Below are 25,569 nucleotides of genomic sequence, written 5' to 3' on the forward strand. Positions count from 1 at the left end.
CCCCCGGAAACACGACCCGCCAGAATGGTTCCGCCCGGAGCACCGTGTGTATCCGGGATCCCCGCCCCGCTCCCGCCGCCGGTTTTTGGGTCCCGGTGAAGAAAAAATCGTCATTTTTATTTCCTGTCGCTACAGAACCGAGACAGCCCGAGATACAAAACCGGGGGCGTTGCTCCACGTACAAAAGGGGCGCGTGGGGGTTTGGGGGTGAGGCATTTGGGGCGGGGGGGAGGGGTAGCGGGGGAGGGAGGAGCTCCGGATCAGCACCGGCTCCGGTACCGGGCCCGCCCTCCCCCTCGGCGGTTTTTATGGAAATAAAAAAAATATAAAAGGGGCCTGGGATGGGGGCGGGGGGGGTCAGTCCTCGAGGACGATGGGCTCTGAGGTGCTGGCAGGGTGTGGGGGGGCGGAGGGTGCCAGGGCCCCCCCGGACCGCAGGGGCAGCCCCGGTTTCACCTTGAGGGGGAGGTTGGGGCGGCGGGCGGCGCGGCGAAGCTCCAGGTGCGTCAGCGCCTTCCGCAGAGCCCTGGGGTGGGGGGAAATGGGGTGGGGGTCAGCGGTGGAGGGTGCCCCACGGCGCCCCAGAGCCGCCCCCCCCGCCCCAGATCCCCTCCTCTGCCCCATAGCTCCCCAGATTCCCCCACCATAGCCTCACAGATCCCCCCTCTCTGCCCCATGGCCCCCCATATCCCCTCCTCCACCCCACAGCTCCTCAGATTCCCCCTCCGCCCCATAATCCCCCCATTCCCCCCCCCAGCCTCACAGATCCCCATATCCTCTCCTCTGCCCCATGGCCTCCCCTATATCCCCCTCCATGGCCTTACAGACCCCCCCTCCGCCCCATAGCCCCCCAGATTCCCCCCCCCCATAGCCTCACAGATCCCCTGCCTCTGCCCCATGGCTCCCCATAACCTCTCCTCTGCCCCATGGCACCCCCATATCCCTCTCCATGGCCTTACAGACCCCCCCTCTGCCCCATAGCCCCCCAGATTCCCCCCCCCATGGCCTCACAGATCCCCCTACCTCTGCCCCATGGCTCCCCATAACCTCTCCTCTGCCCCATGGCCCCCCCATATCCCCCTCCATGGCCTTACAGACCCCCCCCCCCCCCACTGTGCTCCCACCCCCACCTACCACCAGCGCTACACCCCCCCCACCCCATGGCTCCCCCCACGCCCCATGGCCCCCCCCCCAACCCCATATCCCCCCCCCGCCCCTCACCTGGTGTCCTTGGTGGCCACGAAGACGACGGGGTTGGGGGCGTCCGCGGGGTTCAGCTTCTGCCGCTTGCTGGCAGGGGGGGGCCCGGCGCGCAGCCCCGCCGCCAGGGGGCGCCCGTTGGCCGAGAAGGGGAGGCCCGAGGCCCCCACCTGCGCGGCAGCGTGAGGCCACGCCCCTCGGCCAATCACAGGCCGCCTCCTCCCGCCCCTCGGCCAATCACAGGCCGCCTCCCCCGGCCCCGCCCTGCCCACGGGCCCTAGGAGGTGTCAGTCATCCCAGAGCCCGCCCCTGCCCCCCCCCCGCGCATGCCACTCCCTTGTCAATCAGCCCAGTGCCCACCCCCCACGTCCTCTCCCCACCAATTGGGATCGGCCCCATTCCCACAGGCTCCGCCCCCTGTCAATCACACCAGACCCCCAGCCAATCAACCCCTTCCCACAGGCCCCACCCCGTCAATCACCCCAGAGCCCCATCCAATCCAACCCCTTTCCCCAGGCCCCACCCCCTGTCAATCACCCCAGACCCCCAGCCAATCCAACCCCTTTCCCCAGGCCCCGCCCCCGTCAATCACCACAAGCTCCACCCCCTGCCAATCCCGCAGGCTCCACCCCCCGCCCACCCCCACAGGCCCTGCTCCCTGTCAATCCCAGGGAAGCCCCGCCCCCCCCGGGGCCCTCCCCGCCCCCTCGTAGCCCCCCCAGTTCCGCGTACCCGTACCCGGGGGGGGCGGTGGCCCTCGCCAGCCCCCTCGTAGCCCCGCTTGCCCACCAGCCCCGCCAGCCCCCGGCTCTGGCTCAGCTGGTTCCGGTTGATGGGGGTCTTGGTGCCCCGCGGCGTCTTCGGCTTCAGGGGGGCCTGTGCCGCTGGGGGGGTGGGGGGTGTCAGGACCCCCCCTGCCACCCCACAGCTCCCAGGAAGAGCCCCAAAATCCAGCCCCACGGCCCCAGCTGGCCCCCACCCAGCCCCCTGCGTCTCCCCCAACTGCCCCACACCCCCGGGGACCCCCCCCATGTCCCCCCAGACCTTTGGGGACGCCCCCAGCCACTCCACACCCCTGGGGACCCCCCCCATGTCCCCCCAGACCTCTGGGGACCCCCCCAGCCACCCCACACCCCTGGGGACCCCCCCATGTCCCCCCAGACCTTTGGGGACCCCCCAGCCACCCCACACCCCTGGGGACCCCTCCCATATCCCCCCAGACCTCTGGGGACACCCCAGCCACCCCACACCAGGCACCACACCCCTGGGGACCCCCACCCAATATCCCCCCCAGACCTCCAGGGACCCCCCAGCCACCCCACACCCCTGGGGACCCCTCCCCATATCCCCCCAGACCTTTGGGGACCCCCCAGCCACCCCATGGCTGAACCCCACACCCCCGGGAACCTGCCCCCCATCTCCCAGACCCCCAGGAACCACCCCCCCCCCATCTCGCAGACCCCCAGAGCCCCCCCCACCCCCACATCCCCCAGACCTCCAGGGATCCCCCAGCCCTCTGGGGACGCCCCAGCCACCCCAAGGCCTAGCCCCACACCCCCAGGAACCCACCCACACATCCCCCAGACCCCCAGGGACCCCCCAGACATCCAGAGACCCCTCAGCCACCCCATGGCCCGGCCCCACACCCCCGGGAACCCCACCCCACATCCCCCAGCCCCCCAGGAACCTGCCCCATATCTCCCACACCCCTAGGAACCCCCCCCAGACATCCAGAGACCCCTCAGCCACCCCATGGCCTGGCCCCACACCCCCGGGAACCCCACCCCACATCCCCCAGCCCCCCAGGAACCTGCCCCATATCTCCCACACCCCTAGGAACCCCCCCCAGACATCCAGAGACCCCTCAGCCACCCCATGGCCTGGCCCCACACCCCCGGGAACCCCACCCCACATCCCCCAGCCCCCCAGGAACCTGCCCCATATCTCCCACACCCCTAGGAACCCCCCCCAGACATCCAGAGACCCCTCAGCCACCCCATGGCCTGGCCCCACACCCCCGGGAACCCCACCCCACATCCCCCAGCCCCCCAGGAACCTGCCCCATATCTCCCACACCCCTAGGAACCCCCCCCAGACATCCAGAGACCCCTCAGCCACCCCATGACCTGGCCCCACACCCCTGGGAACCCGCCCCACATCCCCCAGCCCCCCAGGAACCCCCATCCACCCCCTCCCCAGCCCCCCCAGCCCCTCACCCAGCTCCTTGACGATGGCGGCGAGGGGCAGCCGGGCCAGCGGGTGAATCTTGAGGGGAGCCTTAGCGGCCTTGGGCAAGCGGATGGAGCCTGCGGGCAAAGCGGGGGGCGCAGGTGAGAATGGGGAAGGGGGCTGGCAGCTCCCTGCCGTCGCCGCCGCCGTTGCTGCGTCCCCCCCCACCCCGTCACCTACACTCGGCCTTGATGGCGTTGGCGTTGATGGGGGCGTAGGGGCGGCGGGCGGCGCGGCGGGGCTGCAGCACGTCGCGGCAGAGGCGCCGCGCCAGGCGGGTGAGGCGGGTGGTCTGCAGCAGGAAAGTCTGGCGGTTTTTAGCCAGCAGCTTCGCCCGGCTGGCGCTGGTGGTGTAAGGAGAGAGGCTCTGCGCTTCGGGGCGCGAAAGGTGCCCCCGAGAATGCGGCTCCTGCGAGGGGAGGGGGGCAGGGGGAGGGTTGGGGGGGGGTCAGTGGGGTGCTGGGGTGGGGGGGGGCAGTGGGGTGCTGGGGGGGGTCTGCACCCCTAACCCCGGCCCACCCCGGGGCTCACCGAGGCGCTGCGGGCAGCCCCCTCCAGCTGGGTGGGGGTCTTCAGCCCCCCGTATTTCTTCCAGTAGATCCAGCACGAGGCGCAGAGGCGGCACTGCATGTTGGGGGGGCCCCAGGCGTACCACTGGGCGGACTGGGTGGCTGTGGGGCAGGGGAGGATAGGGGGTGGGCGGGGGGACCCTGCAGCTCCTCGAACACCCCCGTCCTGCCCCACAGCCCCTAGAGCTGCCCCTCTGACCCCATTTGGCTCTATGTGCCCCCCATCCTGCCCCCCAGGCCCTAGAGCTGCCCCTCTGCCCCCCATTTGGCTCTATGTGCCCCCCCTTCCTGCCCCACAGCCCCTCTAGCTGCTGCTCTGCCCCCCATTTGGCTCTATGTGCCCCCCCTTCCTGTCCCACAGCCCCTAGAGCTGCCCTTCTGCCCCACATACCCCTACACACACCCTCATCCTGCCCCCCAGCCCCTAGAGCTGCCCCTCTGACCCCACTCCTGCCCCCCATCCCACCCCACAGCCCCTCTAGCTGCTGCTCTGCCCCCCATTTGGCTCTATGTGCCCCCCCTTCCTGCCCAACAGACTCCAGAGCTGCCCTTCTGCCCCACATCCTGCCCCCCATACCCCTACATGCTCCCCCATCCTGCCACACAGCTCCTAGAGCTATCTCTCTGCCCCTCTTCCTGCCCCCCATCCCACCCCACAGCCCCTCTAGCTGCCCCTCTGCCCCTCATTTGGCTCTATGTACCCCCCATCCTGCCCCACAGCCCTTATATAGCTGCTCCTCTGCCCCCCATTTGCCCCTATATGCCCCCCATCCTGCTCCACAGCCCCTAGAGCTGCCCCCCATCCTGCCCCCATAACCCCTACACCCCCCCCTTCCTGCCCCGCAGCCCCTTAGAGCTGCCCCTCTGCCCCCCAAGCTCCTATATGCCCCCTCATCCTGCCCCACAGCCCTTATATAGCTGCTCCTCTGCCCCCCATTTGCCCCTATATGCCCCCCATCCTGCTCCACAGCCCCTAGAGCTGCCCCCCATCCTGCCCCCATAACCCCTACACCCCCCCCTTCCTGCCCCACAGCCCCTAGAGCTGCCCCTCTGCCCCCCAAGCTCCTATATGCCCCCCCATCCTGCCCCACAGCCCTTATATAGCTGCTCCTCTGCCCCCCATTTGCCCCTATACACCCCCCATCCTGCCCCACAGCCTAGAGTTGCCCCCCTGCCCCCCATCCTGCCCCACAGCCCCTAGAGCTGCCCCCCTGCCCCCCATTTGCCCCCCTTCCTGCCCCACAGCCCCTAGAGCTGCCCCTCTGCCCCCCATCCAGCCCCCTAACCCCTCGTCCCAGGACCCCCCCCACCTCCGTGTATCCCCATTCCCCCACCCCAGGACCCCCCCCACCTCCATGTATCCCCATTCCCCCACCCCAGGACCCCCCCCACCTCCGTGTATCCCCATTCCCCCGCCCCAGGAACCCCCGCCCCCCAACCCCAGCGTCCCCCCGCCCCACTGACTGTGACAGCTCTCGCAGGTCAGCCCCTTCTGGAAGCCAGCCCCGTTCATGCCGGGTTTGGAGCCCACCGAGATGATCTGGTTGGGGTTTGGCTTCGTGCTGCAGAGAAAAGGGGGGTCAGGAGGGGTCTGGGGGGGTTTGGGGGGATCTGGGGGGGTCCCATCTTCCCCCCCCCCAGGCCTAGAAGGGGGGTCCAGGCCCCCCCAAGAGCACCCCCTCCCCAACTCACTAAGTGGGGATGTAGACTTGCTTCAGCTTGCTGTCCGCCTCTGCTGCCTTCAGCCTCTTCTGCGAGCAAAGACGGGGGTGAGGCGGGCAGGGCGCGGCGGGGGGGCTCGTAGCAGCCCCCCCAAAACCCCAGCAGCCCCCCCAAACCCCAGCAGAGCCCCCTCCCAAACCTGCTGGATGTAGCGGTCGGTGGTCTTCCACATGTAGTAAAACTGCACGATGCTGGCCAAAGATTTCCAAGGCAGCTGCGGGGAGCGAACGGAAGCGAGTTCTCGTTTTGGGGGTTGTCCTTCGCCCCGAGCTGCCCTCCACCCCCAAAATCCCACGCCCTCCGCCGCCCCAACTCACAAAATCCTGCCGGATATCGTTGAAATCCTTGCCGTATTTCTCCAGTGCTTCCTCAAAAAGCATGGCCTCGGAAGCCGACCACTCCTCCATCTCGTCGCGGCACAAGACCGGCCCCCCCTGCGGCACCAGCGTGGCCATGGCCTTGGCCAAGTCGTAGCCGTTGCGCTGCAGCGTGTCCATGGCGTGGAACTGGGGGCGCAGAACGGGGCGAGGGGATCAGGGGGAGCCCCCCCCACTCCGTGCCATGGAGGTGGGGTGCTCCCCTGGACCCCCTGAGTCTCACCGGATCCCCCTAAGTCTCACCGGATCCCTCAAAATCACACAGGACCCCCCCCAAAATCGCACTGGATCCCCCCCCAGTCTCACCGGATCCCTCAAAATCTCATTGGACCCACACCCCCAATCTCATTGGACCCCTCAAAATCTCACCGAACCCCCCCAAAATCTCACTGGACCTCTCAAAATCTCACCACACCCCCCCCTAGTCTCACTAGATCCCTCAAAATCTCACCAGACCCCCCCGAAATCTCACCAGATCCACCCCCCCTTCTCACTGGACCTCCCCCCCCATTCTCACTGGATCCCCCTAAATCTCACGGGACCCCTCAAAATCTCACCAGATCCCTGCAGAATCTCACCGTACCCCCCAAAAATCTCACTAGATCCCTCGAAATCTCAGCGGACCCCCCCAAAATCTCACTAGATCCCCCCAAAATCTCACCAGCGTGATGTCGCGGGAGGCGGCGGCAGCGCTCATGTGCAGGCTGGGCTGCCGGATGGAGCTGCTGCAGTCCAGGGCGCGTGCGAAAGTCCCGACGGCTCTGAGACGCGGGGCGGGGGGACAAGGGAGGCGAGGGGGTGTCAGCGGGGGGCTCCCCGTGTCCCCCCCTGCCCCCTGTGTCCCCCCCTGCTCCCCGCCACCCTCCCCGGCCCCAGCTCACCGTGCCACCACGAGGAACTGGTCGATCTGCCGGTCCGTCAGGGGGTTGTCGGGATCCCACACTTTCATCTCCATCTTCTGCTGGTTGCGGTTGTCTGACTCGCCTGGGGGAAGGGGTAAAAGGGGGGCGCAGGCTGAACCCCCTGCGCCCCCCCCCGTGTGGCACAGACCCCCCCCAACACCGCAGAGACCCCCCCCAACCTTCGGCCAGCCGATCCGGGATTTCCGCTTGGTACTTGCAGCCGACCCGGATCTCGCCCTGGTCGGCCAGGAGGGTTTTTTGGACAGGGTCAAACACCAGCGAGTAGAAAAAACAGTCCTGGGGGGGATGGAGAGAAGGCGGGGGGGGCTCAGCTGGGTGAGGGAGCCCCCCAAATTAGCCCCCCACGCACCTTAGCCGGGGGGGCACGGCGCTCTCACCTCCTTCTCCAGATACTGGCCCAAAATGTCGGTCTCGTTGAGGAGCGTCACGCTGCACTTCCCCCTGCGGGGCGCAGAGCGGGGGTGTCACGACGTGGGGCACCCCCTTTCCCTGGGGCACCCCGCTCCCCAGAGCCCCCCAAACTCCCCGGAGCCCCCCCACGCTCCCCGGAGCCCCCCAACGCCCCGGCACGCACCGTATGTGGGTGGCCGGCAGCGACTCGAACTGCCGGGAGAGGAAGAGCTCGCGGTGCTTCAGCTGGTGCCGCTGCTGCTCCGTCATGGTGGGCTGCTTGGACTCCTCCTCGAACTCGCCTGGGCGCAGCCGAGGGGCGGGGGGGGGGGGATTAGAGGGGGGCCCCCCACCCCGGCCCCCATTGTTCTCCCAGCACCCACCCCCTCCGCCCTGGATTTTGGCAGCAGCCCAGGCCGAGGGGGGAGCGAGGGGTGCAGGGGGTGGGGGGCAGCCGGGCCATGCTCACACGCGTGGGAAGCCCAGTGGGGGTGGGGGAGCCCCTGGGGACCCCCCCCAACCCCCCCCCATTAGGGCCTGAACCCCGCTCTGCCCCCCCCAACCCCCCCCCAGGGTGCACCCGTGACCCCCAAATAGGCAAAGCCCCCCCCAAATCATCCCAGGGACAGCGCGTTGCGACAAGCCAGCTCCCCCCACCCCAAACTGGGGGGGGGCAGCACAAATTAGGGGGGGGGGGTCACGGACCCCTCCCAGCACCCTCAGGGAACCGAACGCCCCGAGGCAGGAACGGCAACAAGCCGGGATCCGCCCTGCCACACCCCAGCCCTGGGGCGAGGAAGGGGTGCAGCGCAGCCCCCCACCCCTCCAAAAACGCACCCCCCCGCCCCCGCCACGGGGCGCAGCCACCCGCACTCACGCGCATTGCTGTCGGCCAAGCTGTTGAGGCTGCTGGAAATGTCCCGGCGGCGGAAGAGGCAGACGACCTTGGCCTCTACGTTGCCGTTGGCGGTCTTGGGAGGAGGCAGATAGGAAGGTGAGGAAGGGGCAGAAGCCCCCCCCAAGAATGAAAAGGGAAAAGGCGGGGGGGGGGGGGGGGGGGGGGTGTCCTCATCCCCAGGGGACTGCACCCTGCCACCCCAAATCACCTTGTTGAGCTCCTCGATGCGGCGGACGAGGTAGGGGTTGCTGGAGGAGTTCTCGAAGTAGACGTAGTCTGCGGCGGGGGGAAAAAAGGGGGTGCGGTGAGGAGAGCCCCCCCGCTTTCGCTAACGACTAAGTGGCCCCATTTTCTCTCAAAAAAATTTGGGGGGGGAGGTGGGGTCCCACGGGCACGGTGGGGCTTCCCCCACCGCAACGGGACCCCCTCGGGGAGTCCCTGCTCCTCACAGACGCAGCCCCCCCGTCCCCTCGCCGACGCCAGGACCCCCCTTTCTCCCTCACCGAAACGCAGCCAGCACCCCCTAACACCCCTGGCTCCCCGTCCCCCCCCTTACAGAGCAGGGGTCCCCCACTGCCAAGGGCCCTCCCCTTACAGATGGGGGGGGGGACACGGGATGAACCCACCCCCCCCAGAAGCCGGGGCTCCCCCTTCTCCCTTCGTGGGTCCCTCTTGTCACGGACACGGCACTGCCCCCCCCAAGGGCCCCCCCTCTTCCTCACAGACACGGCGTGGGCTGAGTGTCGCCCACCTCTGGGCTTCAGGGACCCCCGTTCCCCTCACAGTGCCCCCCCCGTCCCTCACAGACCCCCCTAAACCCCTCATGGACGCCCCTAAACCCCTCATGGGACACCCCCCCACTTACAGCCCCCCCATAACCCCTCACAGAACCCCCTAAACCCACACAGACCACCCTAATCCCCTCACGGGACACCCCCCCCACTCACGGGTCCCCCATAACCCCTCACAGACCCCCCAAACCCCACTAAACCCCTCATGGGACACCCCCCCCACTCACGGACCCCCCTAAACCCCTCACGGGACAACCCTCCACTCATGGGACCCCCATAACCCCTCACAGACCCCCCTAATCCCCTCACGGGTCCTCCGTAACCCCCTCATAGACCCCCCAAACCCCTCACAGACCCCCCTAAACCCCTCACAGGACACCCTCCCCCACTCACGGACCCCCCTAAACCACTCACGGACTCCCCCATAACCCCTCACAGACCCCCCTAATCCCCTCACAGACCCCCCTAATCCCCTCATGGGACACCCTGTCCCCCCAGAACCCCTCACAGACCCCCCTAATCTCCTCACAGACCCCCCCTAAGCCCCTCACGGGACACCCCGTCCCTCACAGCACCCCCCGTCCCTCACGGGCCCCCCTAAACCCCTCACGGGACCCCTCCCCCCCCCCCGCCCCCCCATAACCCCTCATACACCCCCCTAATCCACTCACAGACCCACCTAAACCCCTCATAGACCCCCCCTAAAGCCCCTCAAGGGACACCCCATCCCTCACAGGCCCCCCATAGCCCCTCACAGGCCCCCCTAATCCCCTCATAGACCCCTCTAATCCCCTCACAGACCCCCCCAAAAACCCCTCACGGGACACCCTCCTCTCACAGGCCCCCCATAACCCCTCACAGACCCCCCTAAACCCCTCATAGACCCCCCCAAAACCCCTCACGGGACACCCCGTCCCTCACAGGCCCCCCATAGCCCCTCACAGACCCCCCTAAACCCCCCACAGACCCCCTCAAAACCCCTCACGGGACACCCCGTCCCTCACGGGCCCCCCATAGCCCCTCACAGGCCCACCTAAACCCCTCACAGACCCCCCTAAACCCCCCACAGACCCCCTCAAAAACCCCTCACGGGACACCCCGTCCCTCACGGGCCCCCCATAACCCCTCACAGACCCCCCTAAACCCCTCACAGACCCCCCTAATCCCCCCACAGACCCCCCCCAAACCCCTCACGGGACACCCCGTCCCTCACGGGCCCCCCATAACCCCTCACAGACCCCCCTAAACCCCTCACAGACCCCCCTAAACCCCCCACAGACCCCCCCCAAACCCCTCACAGGACACCCCGTCCCTCACGGGCCCCCCATAACCCCTCACAGACCCCCCTAATCCCCCCACAGACCCCCCTAATCCCCTCACGGCCCCCCCCCCCCCGTCCCCTCACGGGCGCGGGGCCCCCTCTCCCCTCCCGCCCCCGGCCCCGCTCACCGCCGACACGGTACATGTTGGCCGCCATGGCCGCTCGCTCGGCCGCGCTACCCCCCGGGCCCGGCCCCGGCCGCGCTTCATCGCCTCCCGCTCCCGCCGCCTCCGCACCGGCACGACCCGTTCGGGCGCCTCCGGAACGGCTTCGGGAGGCTTCGGAACAGGCTCGGCGCGGCCTCGGGCGCTTCCGGAGAAGCCTCGGAACCTTTCGGAAGGAGTTCGGGCACCTCCGGAGAAGCCTCGGGCCCCTCCGGAAGAGCTTCGGGACGCCTCGGCCCGGCCTCGGGCCCCTCCGGAGAAGCCTCGGGACGCCTCGGCGCGGGTTCGGGCCGCTCCGGAAGAGCTTCGGGACGCCTCGGTCTGGCCTCGGGCTCCTCCGGAAGGGGCTCGGCAAGTTCCGCCAGAGCCGGAGCGCTTCCGGAAAGGGGTCGGGAGATGGGGGGTGGTGGTGGTGAGAACAACCTCGGGCCGGCTCGGCAATCTCCGGCGCTTCCGGGAAGTGGGCGGCCGTTTCCGCGGCGGCAGGAAGCAGGCGGAGCCGGGCCCCTGACCCCAGGCTTTATTGTGGCCTCTCACAGTGCAGCGTGAAAACGGGGGCGGGGGGGGAGGGCCCCAGCCCCCCCCCCCCCCCCCCCTTGGTCCCCAGGAGGGTGAGGAAGGGAGGGAGGAAGAGGAAGCGGCTGAGGAAGCGTGGGGGAGGGGCTCAGCGCGGCTCGGGGTCCCCCCCAGGCTCGGGGGTGCAGGGCGAGCGGCTGCAGGGTGGCGGTGGCCCCCCCAGCACCCGCCACTGGAAGACGCTGGTGTCCTTGCCCCCCAGGGAGACGAGGTGGCCGTCGTCGTGGGTGAAGCGCACGTTGGTGACATGGCTGCCGTGGCCCCCGTACACGTGGCTCGGGGCCTGCGGGCGAGCGTGAGCGGGCGAGCGGCAGCGGGCGCACGCGCCCCGGTTCCCCGTACGCCAGCGCGTGCCCGCGTGCCTCAGGCCCGGGGCTGCTCCTCGCACGCGTCTTGCGCGCCCGTGCCTTCCCCGTGCACGCACACGCCTTCCCCTTGCACATGTTGCACGCACACGCCTTCCCCTTGCACATCTTGCACGCACACGCCTTCCCCTTGCACGTGTGTTGTATGCACATGCCTTCCCCTTGCACGTGTTGCACGCACACACCTTCCCTTTGCACACACGTGTTGCATGCACATGCCTTCCCTTGCACACGTGTTGTATGCACATGCCTTCCCCTTGCACAGGTGTGTTGCATGCACACGCCTTCCTCTTGCACACGCGTGCCCCTTGCAAGCGCCTGCCCTCCTGCAGCCTCTCCCCTGCACCCTCCCTGCCCCACGCTGGGGGTCTGGACCCCCCTGTCCCCCCCCCAGCCCACCCCACTCAGGGGTCTGCCCCCCCCCCCCCCCCAGCCCACTCCACTTGGGGGTCTGGCCCCCCACAGCCCCCCAGCTCGCCCCACCCCAGGGTCCAGACCCCCCTGTTGCCCCCCTGACCCCCCCCAGACCACCCCAGCCAGGGGTCTGGAACCCCCTGTCCCCCCCAGCCCACCCCACTTGGGGGTCTGGCCCCCCACAGCCCCCCAGCTCACCCCACCTGGGGTCTGGAACCCCCTGTCCCCCCCAGCCCACCTCACCTGGGGGTCCAGACCTCTCCTGTCCCCCCCAGCCCACTCCACCTGGGGTCTGGAACTCCCTGTCCCCCCCAGCCCACCCCATCCAGGGGTCTGGCCCCCCGCAGCCCCCCAACCCGGCCTACCTGGGGGTCTGGACCCCATCCTGTCCCCTCCCTGTCCCCCCAGCTCACCCAACCTGGGGTCTGACCCCCTTGTCCCCCCCAGCTCGCCCCACCCGGGGGTCCAGACCCCCCGTCCCCCCCAGCTCACCCCACTCAGGGGTCTGGACCCCTGCAGCTCCCCAACCTGCTCCACCTGGGGGTCTGGACCCCCCTGTCCCCTCCCTGTCCCCCCAGCTCACCCACCCGGGGGTCTGGACCCCCCGCAGCCCCCCAACCTACCCCATCTGGGGGTCTGGACCCCCTCCTGTCCCCTCCTTGTCCCCCCAGCCTGCCCAACCTGGGGTCTGGACCCCCCCAGTCCCCCCCAGCCCACCCCACCTGGGGGTCTGGACCCCATCCTGTCCCCTCCCTGTCCCCCCAGCTCACCCACCCGGGGGTCTGGACCCCCCGCAGCCCCCCAACCTACCCCATCTGGGGGTCTGGACCCCATCCTGTCCCCTCCCTGTCCCCCCAGCTCACCCACCCGGGGGTCTGGACCCCCGCAGCCCCCCAACCCACCCCATCTGGGGGTCTGGACCCCATCCTGTCCCCTCCCTGTCCCCCCAGCTCACCCACCCGGGGGTCTGGACCCCCCGCAGCCCCCCAACCCGCCCCACCTCGGGGTCTGGACCCCATCCTGTCCCCTCCCTGTTCCCCCAGCTCACCCACCCGGGGGTCTGGCCCCCCCCAGCCCCCCAGCCCACCCCACCTGGGGGTCCGGACCCCCCCAGTGCCCCCCATCCCACCTTGGGGCGGGCGCAGGGGTACTGGAAGAGATGAACTTTGCAAAAATCATCGGCCACGGCCACCACGCGCTCGTGGTGGGACCGGCACAGGGAGTTGATGTCGGTGCCATCGGAGCCGTCAGCCCAGACGCCTGCCAGGGACATGGGGAGGGGGTCAAGGGAACCCTCCAGGACCCCCCCCCAAATTCCCGTCCCCCCTTGTGCCCCCCCAAACACGCTCACCGAAGACGTGGAAGCCCAAGACGCAGGTGTAGGACGCCCATTCCCGGTCCCGGCTTTCGAAGCGGTTGCGGAGCAGTTTGCAGCCCCCGGCGACGTCCCCTGGGTGGGTGGGTGGGGGACACAGGGACAATGAAACCCCCAGCCCCCGGTGCCCCCCAGCCGCCCCCCCAAATCCATCCCCCTCGCTCACAGTAGAGGATTTCGTAGTCCCCCGAGTTGGACATGATGAAGCGGCCGTCTTTGGACCAGTCCAAGTGGGTGATGAAGCTGGAGTGGCCCTGGGGGACAAAGAGGGGGTGTTGGGGACAGTGGGGACCCCCAAAAAGCCCCCCCACCCCCCGACTCTCACCGTGCAGCGCCCAAAGCGGGTGTACTTGCGCCCGCCCTCGGCGACGCTGTAGATGTAGATGAAGTTGTCGTGGGAGCCGATGGCCAGGAAAGAGCCGTCTGCGGGGACAGGGACGAGGGTTGGGGACATCGAAGGGGACACGTCGGGGTCCCCTCCCGCTTCCGTGGGGCTGGGGGCTCACCCGGGGAGAACCGCACCACCGAAAGCTGCTCGTTCCCGTCCGAGCCCCCGGCCAGCGGCTGCTGAGTTGTCGTGTCCAGCACCAGCCATCTACGGGGACAACGGGGGACACGGCGGGGGGGGGGGGACACACGGGGGGGGACATGGGGACACGGAGGGGGACGAAGGCACAGCGGGGACCGGGGGGGGACATGGGGACGGCGGGGTCGGGCGGGCTGAGGGCACCGGCCCCCCCCCCGCCGTGTCCCCGTCCTCCCATGGCTCAGCCCCCGCTGCGTGGCACCGTGCCCCCGGCCACTGGCACCCGTGTCCCCCCCCCCCGCCCCCGATGTCCCCCCGTCACTCACCGCCCCGTGAGCAGCCCCACGGCCACCACTTGCCCCCCGGGGTGGAAATCGGCACAGAGCCCCGTGTCCTGCGGGGGATGGGGATGTCAGGCCATGGGGGTGCTGGGCCACCCCCCCTGGAACCCCCCCCCGTTACCCCCACACCAGGCTCCTGCCCCCTGGTCCCCCCAGCCCCCCTGTACCCCCATACCAGGTCCCCTGGTCCCCCCAGCCCCCCTGTACCCCCATACCCCCCTACCAAGTCCCCCCAGACCCCCACACCAGCCTCCTTCCCCCCCCTCCAACCCCCCTGTACCCCCATACCCCCCCATCAGGCTCCCACCCTCTGGTCCCCCCAGCCCCCCTGTACCCCCATACCAGGTCCCCTTGTTCCCCAGACCCCCCAAACCCCCATACCAGGCTCCTGCCCCCCTCAGCCCCCCTGTACCCCCATACCAGGTCTCCCAGCCCCCCTGTACCCCCATATCCCCATACCAGGCTCCTACCCCCTGCCCCCCCCAGCCCCCCTGTACCCCCATATCCCCATACCAGCCTCCTGCCCCCCCAGCCCCCCTGTACCCCCATACCCCCATACCAGCCTCCTACCCCCTGCCCCCCCCAGCCCCTCTGTACCCCCATACCAGTCTCCCAGCCCCCCTACCCCCATACCAGTCTTCCAGGCCCCCCAGCCCCCCTGTACCCCCATACCAGCCTCCTGCCCCCCCTAGCCCCCCTGTACCCCCATATCCCCATACCAGCCTCCTGCTCCTGTTCCCCCCAGCCCCCCTGTACCCCCATACCAGGTCCCCTTGTCCCCCCAGCCCCCCCCAGCCCCCCTGTACCCCCATACCAGTCTCCTAGACCCCCAGCCCCCCATACCCCCATACCAGCCTCCTGCCCCCCCAGCCCCCCGTACCCCCATACCAGCCTCCTGCCCCCCCCAGCCCCCCGTACCCCCATACCAGGTCCCCTTGTACCCCCAGGCCCCCCCAGCCCCCCTGTACCCCCATACCAGGTCCCCTTGTCCCCCCAGCCCCCCTGTACCCCTGTACCCCCATACCAGCCTCCTGCCCCCCCAGCCCCCGTACCCCCATACCAGCCCTGCCAGCCCCCCCCAGCCCCCCATACCCCCATACCAGCCTCCTGCCCCCCCCAGCCCCCCGTACCCCCATACCAGGTCCCCTTGTACCCCCAGGCCCCCCCAGCCCCCCTGTACCCCCATACCAGGTCCCCTTGTCCCCCCAGCCCCCCCAGCCCCCCTGTACCCCTGTACCCCCATACCAGCCTCCTGCCCCCCCAGCCCCACTGTACCCCCCATATCCCCATACCAGCCTCCTCGCCCCCCCCCAAGCCCCCGTACCCCATACCAGCCCCGCCAGCTCCCCCCAGCCCCCCGTACCCCCATACCAGCCCCGCCAGCTCCCCCCAGCCCCCTGTACCCCCATACCAGCCCTGCCAGCCCCCCCCAGCCCCCCGTACCCCCATACCAGCCCTGCCAGCCCCCCCCAGCCCCCTGTACCCCCATACCAGCCCCGCCAGCCCCCCAACCTCCAGCGCCAGGCTCCAGGCCAGCGCGTGCTCCTGCCCGTCCCACAGGCAGAGCTGCCGGTCGTGGCCGCAGGTGAGGAAAAGGCAGCAGCTGGGGTGGGTGGCCAAGCCCCACACCTCGTCCGTGTGTCCCTGGCAGGGGGGGGACAGGGGGGTCATCACCCCGTCCCCATAGCGGGGAGACCCCCCCCATAGCACCCCCCCACTTCCCCGACCCAACCTGCACGATGGGGGTGAAGCCGTCGGCCAGCGTCCCCCGCAATAGGGCGTTGCGGGTTGTCCCCACCAGCAGCTCGTCCCCGGGTCCCTCGGCGATGGTCCGCACCGCCCCGAAGCGCTCGGGGAGCTGGGGGGGGGCGGTCAGGGAGACGGAGAGGGGGCACTCAGGGAGGGCACCCCAAAACCTGCCCTTCCCGGTCACCCCCAGCCCGCAGCACTCGGCGAGCTGGGCAACCGGGGTAGGTTCTGAGGGTCGGAGCAGGTTTTGGGGGTGGCTGGGGCAGATTTTTTGGGGGGGGGGGGAACTAAGGGAGGGTTTTGGGGTGCGTCCCCCACCTCGGCCTCCTGCAGCAGGGCCAGCGCGGGGCTCCAGCAGACCACCCGCCGGTCCTTGCCGCCGCCGCTCAGCACCGTCCCGTCTCGCCGGCGGCACAGGGCGAAGATGCTGCCTTCGTGCGCCCGGGTCTGCTGCCCGATCTGGTAGGTCTCTGCGGAGCCGGGGGGTCAGCCCCCGCAGCTGCCCCACAGTCCCCCGTCCCTATCTCCCCGTCCCCCCACCTTTGCCACCCTTGCCGGGCGTCCGGCCGTCGCCGGCGGCGCGGGTCCAGGTCAGGATGTTGCCTTCGGAGTCACCCGTCAGCACGTCCCCGGCGGCGTCGAAGATGAAGCACTGGATGAATTTGGGCTTTTTGTACTTCTGGAAGGGGAGGGAAATAGCAGCGTCGGCACAAACCCGGCCCCCCCCGGCCCCCACCCCAGCACCCTGGGGTGCCCCCCTCACCCCGAAGATGCCCTGCTTCTTGGTGAGGGTGGCCCCGCTCCAAGTCCAGAAGTAGACGTGGGATTTGCCACTGGTGATGATGCTGCTGCTGTCTTGGGGGTTGAACTCCACCGTCAGCACTGACTCGTTCGTGCTCTGCGGAGCCGGGGGAGCAAACCGTTAGCTCGGATACCCGGGACCCCCCCCATCCCGGATGCCGGGGTCGTCCCCCCCACGCCCCAATCCGGACGCCTGCGTCCCCTCACCTTCACCTCCGCCTGCTTGGTGCCGCGGGCGCAGTCCCACACCGACATCATGTGCTCGTTGGAGTCGTCCACCACGCAGAGGTAGGCTCCCTGGTCCTGGGAGGGGGGACAGGGGTGAAGGGGACGGACGTGGGACTGCAGGGGGACAGAGGGACAAGGGGGGGTGCGCGGACTCACGGCGGTGGAGAAGGCGAGGGAGCCCACGCCCCGCTCGAAGCTGCCGAGGCCGATCTGCTGCAGCGTCAGCAGCGTGGCCGAGTCCCAGATGTGCACGATGGGCTGCAGCGGCTGCGGGGACAGCGCGGGTCGGGGGGCAGGGGGTCCCGGGGGTCCCATCCCACGGTGCGGGGACACATAGCCCCATCCCGCCCCGTCCTTGTCCCCATCCCAGCCTGTCCTCATCGCTGGCCTATCTTCATTCCATCCCATCCCATCCCAATCCCCATGCCATCCTGATCTCCATCCTCATCCCATCCCCATCTCTGTCTCTGTCTCATCCCGTCCTGTCCCATCCCACCCCAATCTCCATTCCCATCCCAATGCCCATCCCATCCCATCCTGATCTCCATCCCCATCCCATCCCATCCCAATCTCTGTCTCATCATGTCCCATCCCATCCTGTCCCCTCCCATCCCATCCCATCCCCATCTCTGTCTCATCCAATCCTAATCCCCATCCCATCCCTCCCCATCCCAATCTCCATCCCCATCCCATCCCTATCTCTGTCTCATCCTGTCCCCTCCCCTCCCATCCCAATCCCATACCAATCTCCATCCCAATCTCCATCCCATCCCAATCTCCATCCCATCCTATCCCATTCCCATCCCAATCATCATCCCATCTCACCCCCATGTCTGACTCATCCTATTCCCATCCCATCCCAATCTCCATTGCACCCCAATCTCCATCCCATCCCATCCCAATCTCCATCCCCATCCCATCCCATCCCATCCCATCCCAGTCTCCATCCCCATCCCAATCCCCATCCTATCCCAATCTCCATCTCCATCCCATCCCAATCATCATCCCAACTCATCCCCATCTCTGACTCATCCTATCTCCATCCCATCCCAATCTCCATTGCAACCCAATCTCCATCCCATCCCAATCATCATCCCAACTCATCCCCATCTCTGGCTCATCCTATCTCCATCCCATCCCAATCTCCATTGCATCCCAATCTTCATCCCATCCCAATCTCCATCCCATCCCAATCTCCATCCCCATCCTCATTCCAATCCCCACCCCACCCCATCCCATCCCAATCGCCATCGCCATCCCAATCTCCATTGCATCCCATCCCAACCTCCATCCCATCCCAATCTCCATCCCCATCCCCATCCCCATCCCAATCTCCATCCCATCCCGTCCCAATCTCCATCGCATCCCAATCTCCATTTCATCCCAATCTCCATCCCCATCCCATCCCATCCCAATCTCCGTCGCATCCCAGTCTCCATCCCATCCCCATCCCATCCCAATCTCCATCGCATCCCAATCCCATCCCATCCCAATCTCCATCCCCATCCCAATCCCATCCCATTCCCATCCCAATCTCCCTCCCCATTCCCATCCCAATCTCCCTCCCCATCCCAATCCCATCCCATTCCCATCCCCATCCCAATCCCCATCCCCACCCCACCCCATCCCCATCCCAATCCCCATCCCCACCCCACCCCATCCCCATCCCAATCCCGCCCCAATCCCGATCCCAACGCCTCCCCCGTACCTTGCCGTCCTTGTCCACGCCGGCCGCCTGCCCCGTGGCGACGCGCAGGCGGTCGGGGTGCACGGCCAGGCTGGGGGGGGGACACACAGCGGGTGATGGGGGGGTGGATCGGGATCCGGGGGGACCCCCGCCCCCCCGCCGGGGCTCACCAGCGCACGCAGTCGCTGTGGCGCAGGTAATGGCGCTGGCGGCGGCGCGGGACGTGGAGGAGGATGACCACGCAGGCGATGAAGTACACCAGCTCGCCCGAGGCCAGCACGTGCAGGTTGGAGCGGCTGTCCCGGCCCCGGTAGCCGTAGCTGAGCGGCGTTAAGGGATGTAACGGCTGCTGGGGGGGGGGGGGATCTGCACCCCAACTCCATGCCCCCACCCTGAGGGGGACCTCCAGGTGGGGAGCCCGGGGGGGGACCCCCAGAGAGGGGTGGGGACCCCAGGTGGGGAGCCCAGAGAGGGGGGACCCCCAGAGAGGGGTGGGGACCCCAGGTGGGGAGCCCAGAGGGGGGGGACCCCCAGAGAGGGATGGGGAGGGACCCCAGGTGGGGACCCCCAGGTGGGGAGCCCAGAGGGGGGGGGGACCCCCAGAGAGGGATGGGGACCCCCCAGAGAAGGGTGGGACCCCCAGAGAGGGATGGGGACATGAGAGCAATAGGGATGGGGACCCCCAGGTGGGGAGCCCAGAGAGGGGGGGGGACCCCCAGAGAGGGGTGGGGATATGACAGCGATAGGGATGGGGAACCCCAGGTGGGGAGCCCGGGGGGGGACGACCCCCAGAGAGGGATGGGGAGGGACCCCAGGTGGGGACCCCCAGGTAGGGGCCCCAGAGAGGGATGGGGACCCCCAGGTGGGGACCCCCAGAGAGGGGTGGGGACCCCCAGAGAAGGGTGGGACCCCCAGATGGAGACCCCCAGAGGGATGGGGCCAGGGATGGGGACCCGCAGAGAGGGATGGGGACCCCCAGATGGGAACCCCAGAGAGGGGTGGGAATGGGGCCAGGGATGGGACCCCCCCAGAGAGGGCTGGGGACCCCCAGGTGGGAACCCCAGAGAGGGGTGGGAATGGGGCCAGGGATGGGACCCCCAGAGAGGGCTGGGGACCCCCAGGTGGGAACCCCAGAGAGGGGTGGGAATGGGGCCAGGGATGGGACCCCCAGAGAGGGCTGGGGACCCCCAGGTGGGAACCCCAGAGAGGGGTGGGAATGGGGCCAGGGATGGGACCCCCCAGAGAGGGCTGGGGACCCCCAGGTGGGAACCCCAGAGAGGGGTGGGAATGGGGCCAGGGATGGGACCCCCAGAGAGGGCTGGGGACCCCCAGGTGGGAACCCCAGAGAGGGGTGGGAATGGGGCCAGGGATGGGACCCCCAGAGAGGGCTGGGGACCCCCAGGTGGGAACCCCAGAGAGGGGTGGGAATGGGGCCAGGGATGGGACCCCCCAGAGAGGGCTGGGGACCCCCAGGTGGGGACCCCAGAGAGGGGTGGGAATGGGGCCAGGGATGGGACCCCCAGAGAGGGCTGGGGACCCCCAGGTGGGGACCCCAGAGAGGGGTGGGAATGGGGCCAGGGATGGGACCCCCAGAGAGGGCTGGGGACCCCCAGGTGGGGACCCCAGAGAGGGGTGGGAATGGGGCCAGGGATGGGACCCCCCAGAGAGGGCTGGGGACCCCCAGGTGGGAACCCCAGAGAGGGGTGGGAATGGGGCCAGGGATGGGACCCCCAGAGAGGGCTGGGGACCCCCAGTTTGGGGGGTGGGCGGGTGCGGACACGCGGCCGGGACGTGCCGTAGGGGGCCGGCCCCCCCCCCCGCCAATCCACGGTGCAGGATACACCCAGTCGAGCTGGAGGCGCTCGGGGGGCAGCTCGGCCCGCAGCCCCCCGTAGGGGCCCAGCCCCGAGGGCACGTACATGGTGATGGGGCGACCCCGCAGGAACATCTTCACCGACACCCCCTCTGTGGGGCGGGGACGCCGGGGGTCACCCCACAGCCCCCCGGCCTCCGCCCCACGGCCGGCTGGACGGACAGATGCCCCCCAGCCTCACCCAGGTTGTAGTTCCCGCGGCGTGACCCTGGGGAGGGAAACGGCGTTACGCCCCCCAAAATGAGCACCCCTGCACCCCGCTAATGACACCCCCAACCCCCTGCACCCTAAAAATGACCCCCTCCCCCAACCCCCCCCCCCCCCCCCCCCAGCACCCACCTGGGCTCAGGGTGGGCTCCTTCGGGCGGCTGCCAGGGAGAGGTGGCGTCAACGGGGGAGTGTGGGGGTGCAGGGGGGGATGGGGGTGCAGGGGAGGTTTGGGGGTGCAGGGGGATGTGGGGGTGCAGGGGGGGATGAGGGGGTGCAGAGGGGATGGGGGTGCGCAGGCGGGGTTGGGGTGCAGGGGGGAGGAAGGGGGTTACGGGCGGGGGATGTGGGGGTGCAGGGGGGGTTTGGGGGTGCAGGGGGGGGGCCCCCCACCTCTCAGGGCTCCCCGCCTGCAGCAGGAGGTTGGCGGACGAAGCCGCTTTCCTGCTCAGGCGCTGCCGGGGGCTGGCGCTGCCGGAGGAGGAGCTGTGCCTGCGCAGGCTGGGGGGCACGGGGGGACATGGGGGGCACGGGGGGACATGGGGGACACGGGCGACATGGGGGGCACGGGGGGACATGGGGGACACGGGCGACATGGGGGGCACAGGGGACATAGGCGACACGGGGGACATGGGGGGCACGGGGGGGACATGGGGGATACGGTCAGTGAAGGGTTAACAGCCCCCCAGCTCTCATAGCCCCCCCAAATCCCACCCTAACCCCGACACCATCCTCCCCGTGGACCCTGGCAAGCGGGCCCCCAGCCCCTCTCCCCACAGCCCCCCCAGAAGACCCAGGCCCCCCCATTCCCCTCCCTACAGCCCAGGCCCCCCCATGCTTCTCCCCACAGCCCCCCCAGCAGCCCCAGCCCCCCCCCCTTCCTCTCCCCACAGCCCCCCCAACAGACCCAGGACCCCCATTCCTCTCCCCACAGCCCCCCCAGCAGCCCCAGGCCCCCCCCTTCCTCTCCCCACAGCCCCAGGCCCCCATCCCTCTCCCCACAGCCCCCCCAACAGACCCAGGACCCCCCATTCCTCTCCCCACAGCCCCCCCAGCAGCCCCAGGCCCCCCCATTCCTCTCCCCACAGCCCCAGCCCCCCCCCTTCCTCTCCCCAGCAGCCCCAGCCCCCCCCATTCCTCTCCCCAGCAGCCCCCCTCAAAAGAGCACCCCGGCATCCAGGCCCCCCCCCTCTCTCCCCACAGCCCCCCTGTTCTCCCCAGCAGACCCAGATATTGGGGTCCCCCCATCCTCACAGCTCTTTGTGGGCAACCCGCGGGGCCGGGCTGGGGGGCTGCCGGGGGGGAATCGGGAGCTGGGGGCTCCGGGGATGCCGGGGCGGGTGCTGGGGGGCACGGGGGGGACCCCGGGGGGGGTGGCTCCTGGGGTTCCCCGCTGCTTCCCGGCGTCTCCGGGCTTGGGGCCGTCTCCTCCGTCTGTGTCCCCACCGGTGACAGCTCGGGGGGGTTCCAGGGGGGCTGGGGGGGGGCCCGTCGGGGTCCAGTTGTAGGTAGGGCTCCGGGATGGCACCATTGGCTGCTGGGGGGGGCAGAGGGGTCAGCACCCAAGACCCCCACAGAGCCAGGTATCCTGGGGGACCCCGATTCCCCGACCCCATGGCGGGGTGGGGGACCCCCAGCACCCCAGGGGGACCCCCGGCGTCGAGGCCTCACCGTGGGGCAGGTGCCGCAGCAGCCGGGGTAGGTGCTGGTCGTAGAGGCCGAGGCGTCGCAGGGCGTCCGCCAAGGCTGCCTTCACCAACGCCAGCTCCTCCTCGAGCCGCTGCAGCCGCAGCTCCAGGGGGGCCGGGGGGCCTGGGGGGCCTGGCTCACCTGCGGGAGGGGAGAGGGTGACGTGGTGCTGCTGCCTGGGGGACCCAGGTGGCTGGGAACCCCTGTGCCACCCCAGCACCCAGGGACCCAGGGACCCCTGTGCCACCCCCCAGCACCCAGGGACCCCAGGACCCCTGTGTCACCCACAGCACCCAGGGACCGAGTGACGCCTGTGCCACCCACAGCACCCAGGGACCCCTGTGCCACCCCAGCACCCAGGGACCCAGGGACCCCTGTGCCACCCCCAGCACCCAGGGACGCAGGGACCCCTGTGTCACCCCAGCACCCAGGGACCGAGGGACCCCTGTGCCACCCCCAGCACCCAGGGACCCAGGGACCCCTGTGCCACCCCCAGCACCCAGGGACCCAGGGACCCCTGTGCCACCCCCAGCACCCAGGGACCCAGGGACCCCTGTGCCACCCCAGCACCCAGGGACCCAGGGACCCCTGTGCCACCCCGGGACCCAGGGACCCAGGGACCCCTGTGCCACCCCCAGCACCCAGGGGACCCAGGGACCCCTGTGCCACCCCAGCACCCAGGGACCCAGGGACCCCTGTGCCACCCCCAGCACCCAGGGACCCAGGGACCCCTGTGCCACCCCCAGCACCCAGGGACCCCTGTGCCACCCCAGCACCCAGGGACCGAGGGACCCCTGTGCCACCCCAGCACCCAGGGACCCCGGGACCCCTGTGTCACCCCAGCACCCAGGGACCGAGTGACGCCTGTGCCACCCCCAGCACCCAGGGACCCCTGTGCCCACCCCAGCACCCAGGGACCCAGGGACCCCTGTGCCACCCCCGGGACCCAGGGACCGAGGGACCCCCTGTGCCACCCACAGCACCCAGGGACCCAGGGACCCCTGTGTCACCCCAGCACCCAGGGACCGAGGGACCCCTGTGCCACCCCCAGCACCCAGGGACCCAGGGACCCCTGTGCCACCCCCAGCACCCAGGGACCCAGGGACCCCTGTGCCACCCCAGCACCCCAGGGACCCCGGGACCCCTGTGCCACCCCAGCACCCAGGGACCCAGGGACCCCTGTGCCACCCCAGCACCCAGGGACCGAGGGACCCCTGTGCCCACCCCGGGACCCAGGGACCCAGGGACCCCTGTGCCACCCCCAGCACCCAGGGACCCCTGTGCCACCCCCAGCACCCAGGGACCGAGGGGACCCCTGTGCCACCCCCCAGCACCCAGGGACCCCTGTGCCACCCCAGCACCCAGGGACCGAGGGACCCCTGTGCCACCCCAGCACCCAGGGACCCCGGGACCCCTGTGTCACCCCAGCACCCAGGGACCGAGTGACGCCTGTGCCACCCCCAGCACCCAGGGACCCCCTGTGCCACCCCAGCACCCAGGGACCCAGGGACCCCTGTGCCACCCCGGGACCCAGGGGACCGAGGGACCCCTGTGCCACCCCAGCACCCAGGGACCCCTGTGCCACCCACAGCACCCAGGGACCCAGGGACCCCTGTGTCACCCCAGCACCCAGGGACCGAGTGACACCTGTGCCACCCCAGCACCCAGGGACCCCGGGACCCCTGTGCCACTCCCAGCACCCAGGGACCCAGGGACCCCTGTGCCACCCCCAGCACCCAGGGACCCGAGGGACCCCTGTGCCACCCCAGCACCCAGGGACCCAGGGACCGAGTGACGCCTGTGCCACCCCAGCACCCAGGGACCCCGGGACCCCTGTGCCACCCCCAGCACCCAGGGACGCAGGGACCCCTGTGTCACCCCCAGCACCCAGGGACCGAGTGACGCCTGTGCCACCCCCAGCACCCCGGGACCCCTGTGCCACCCCCAGCACCCAGGGACCCAGGGACCCCTGTGCCACCCCCAGCACCCAGGGACCCCTGTGCCACCCCAGCACCCCAGGGACCGAGGGAACCCCTGTGCCACCCCAGCACCCAGGGACCCAGGGACCCCTGTGCCACCCCCCAGCACCCAGGGACCCCGGGACCCCTGTGCCACCCACAGCACCCAGGGACCCCTGTGCCACCCCCAGCACCCAGGGACCCAGGGACCCCTGTGCCACCCCAGCACCCAGGGACCCAGGGACCCCTGTGCCACCCCCAGCACCCAGGGACCCCGGGACCCCTGTGCCACCCCCAGCACCCAGGGACCCCGGGACCCCTGTGCCACCCCCCAGCACCCAGGCACCTAGAGACCCCTGTGCCAGCACCCAGGGACCCCTGTGCCACCCCCATCACCCTGGCACCCAGAGACCCCTGTGCCAGCACCCAGGGACCCTGAGACCACTGTGCCAGCACCCAGCGACCCCTGTGCCACCCCCAGCACCCAGGGACCCCTGTGCCAGCACCGAGGCACCCCTGTGCCACCCCAGCACCCAGGCACCATGAGACCCCTGTGCCACCCCCAGCACCCAGGGACCCAGAGACCCCTGTGCCACCCCCAGTACCCCTGAGACCCCTGTGCCAGCACCCAGCACCCAGAGACCCCTGTGCCACCCCCATCACCCTGGCACCCCAGAGACCCCTGTGCCAGCACCCAGGGACCCTGAGACCCCTGTGCCACCCCCAGCACCCAGGGACCCCTGTGCCACCCCAGCACCCAGGCACCTAGGCACCCAGAGACCCCTGTGCCACCCCCAGCACCCAGGGACCGCTGTGCCACCCCCAGCACCCAGGGACCCAGGCATCCAGGGACCCCTGTGCCACCCCAGCACCCAGAGACTCCTGTGCCACCCCAGCCTCTCCCCCCCATGCCCCAGCGTGGCCCCTGGCACCCCGCCCCCCCCGGCCCCACTCCCGGGGCGCAGTGGGGTGCACGGGGCCACCCTGCCTCTGGGGTGGGGGGGGCAAGGGGATGCTCCTTGGGGGGGGTCAGTGGGGTGGAGCGGGGGTCCCCAGCAGAGCCCCAATCCCCCCGCCCCGCTCCGTTAACCCCTGGGTGCCCGTGGGGCGGGGGCTCACCCTGGGTGCCGCGTTCCCGCGGGGGCTCCATGGCGGGCGAGCGGCCGGGCCCACGCGAGGCCTCGGCCTCGGCCTCC

The 25,569-nt window shown here is 70.0% G+C and overlaps 2 protein-coding genes across 2 annotated transcripts; both read right to left on the reverse strand.

Annotated features, from left to right (window-relative positions):
* Window positions 1-357: 357 nt before the first annotated feature.
* MTA2 (metastasis associated 1 family member 2) lies at window positions 358-10,583 on the reverse strand. Its single transcript, XM_075726127.1, has 18 exons — window positions 10,549-10,583; window positions 8,517-8,584; window positions 8,288-8,381; window positions 7,595-7,712; window positions 7,398-7,461; window positions 7,179-7,296; window positions 6,979-7,081; window positions 6,759-6,858; window positions 6,038-6,226; window positions 5,860-5,934; window positions 5,691-5,749; window positions 5,463-5,560; window positions 3,961-4,100; window positions 3,610-3,838; window positions 3,417-3,506; window positions 1,966-2,084; window positions 1,222-1,370; window positions 358-526 (listed from the first exon to the last, which is right to left on the reverse strand). Exons 1-18 carry the CDS (start codon window positions 10,574-10,576, stop codon window positions 358-360), a joined length of 2,010 nt encoding a protein of 669 aa, XP_075582242.1. The 5' UTR covers window positions 10,577-10,583.
* Window positions 10,584-11,248: 665 nt separating this feature from the next.
* Window positions 11,249-25,523, reverse strand: EML3 (EMAP like 3). The gene is given in 25 exon segments (XM_075725827.1): window positions 11,249-11,443; window positions 13,069-13,199; window positions 13,291-13,389; window positions 13,481-13,568; window positions 13,640-13,737; window positions 13,821-13,909; window positions 14,167-14,234; window positions 15,694-15,825; window positions 15,914-16,039; window positions 16,249-16,400; window positions 16,471-16,609; window positions 16,694-16,828; window positions 16,939-17,034; window positions 17,116-17,226; window positions 18,668-18,737; window positions 18,817-18,966; window positions 20,488-20,611; window positions 20,701-20,727; window positions 20,859-20,887; window positions 21,120-21,227; window positions 21,981-22,015; window positions 22,017-22,190; window positions 22,193-22,263; window positions 22,398-22,556; window positions 25,493-25,523. Coding segments are annotated over 25 exon segments (2,637 nt in total).
* Between the last annotated feature and the right edge of the window lie 46 nt (window positions 25,524-25,569).

This window comes from Pelecanus crispus, chromosome Z (genome assembly GCF_030463565.1).
Source record: "Pelecanus crispus isolate bPelCri1 chromosome Z, bPelCri1.pri, whole genome shotgun sequence".
NCBI lineage: Eukaryota > Metazoa > Chordata > Aves > Pelecaniformes > Pelecanidae > Pelecanus > Pelecanus crispus.

What these genes read in the sequence shown, in the direction of transcription:
- MTA2 (XM_075726127.1), bottom strand. Translation starts at nt 10,576, where the DNA reads ATGGCGGCCAACATGTACCGTGTCGGCG. An exon ending in GGGCTGCCCGCAGCGCCTCG is followed by an intron (nt 3,839 to 3,960) that starts GTGAGCCCCGGG and finishes CTCCCCTCGCAG; the next exon opens with GAGCCGCATTCTCGGGGGCA. An exon ending in CGCCATCGTCAAGGAGCTGG is followed by an intron (nt 2,085 to 3,416) that starts GTGAGGGGCTGG and finishes CCACCCCCCCAG; the next exon opens with CGGCACAGGCCCCCCTGAAG.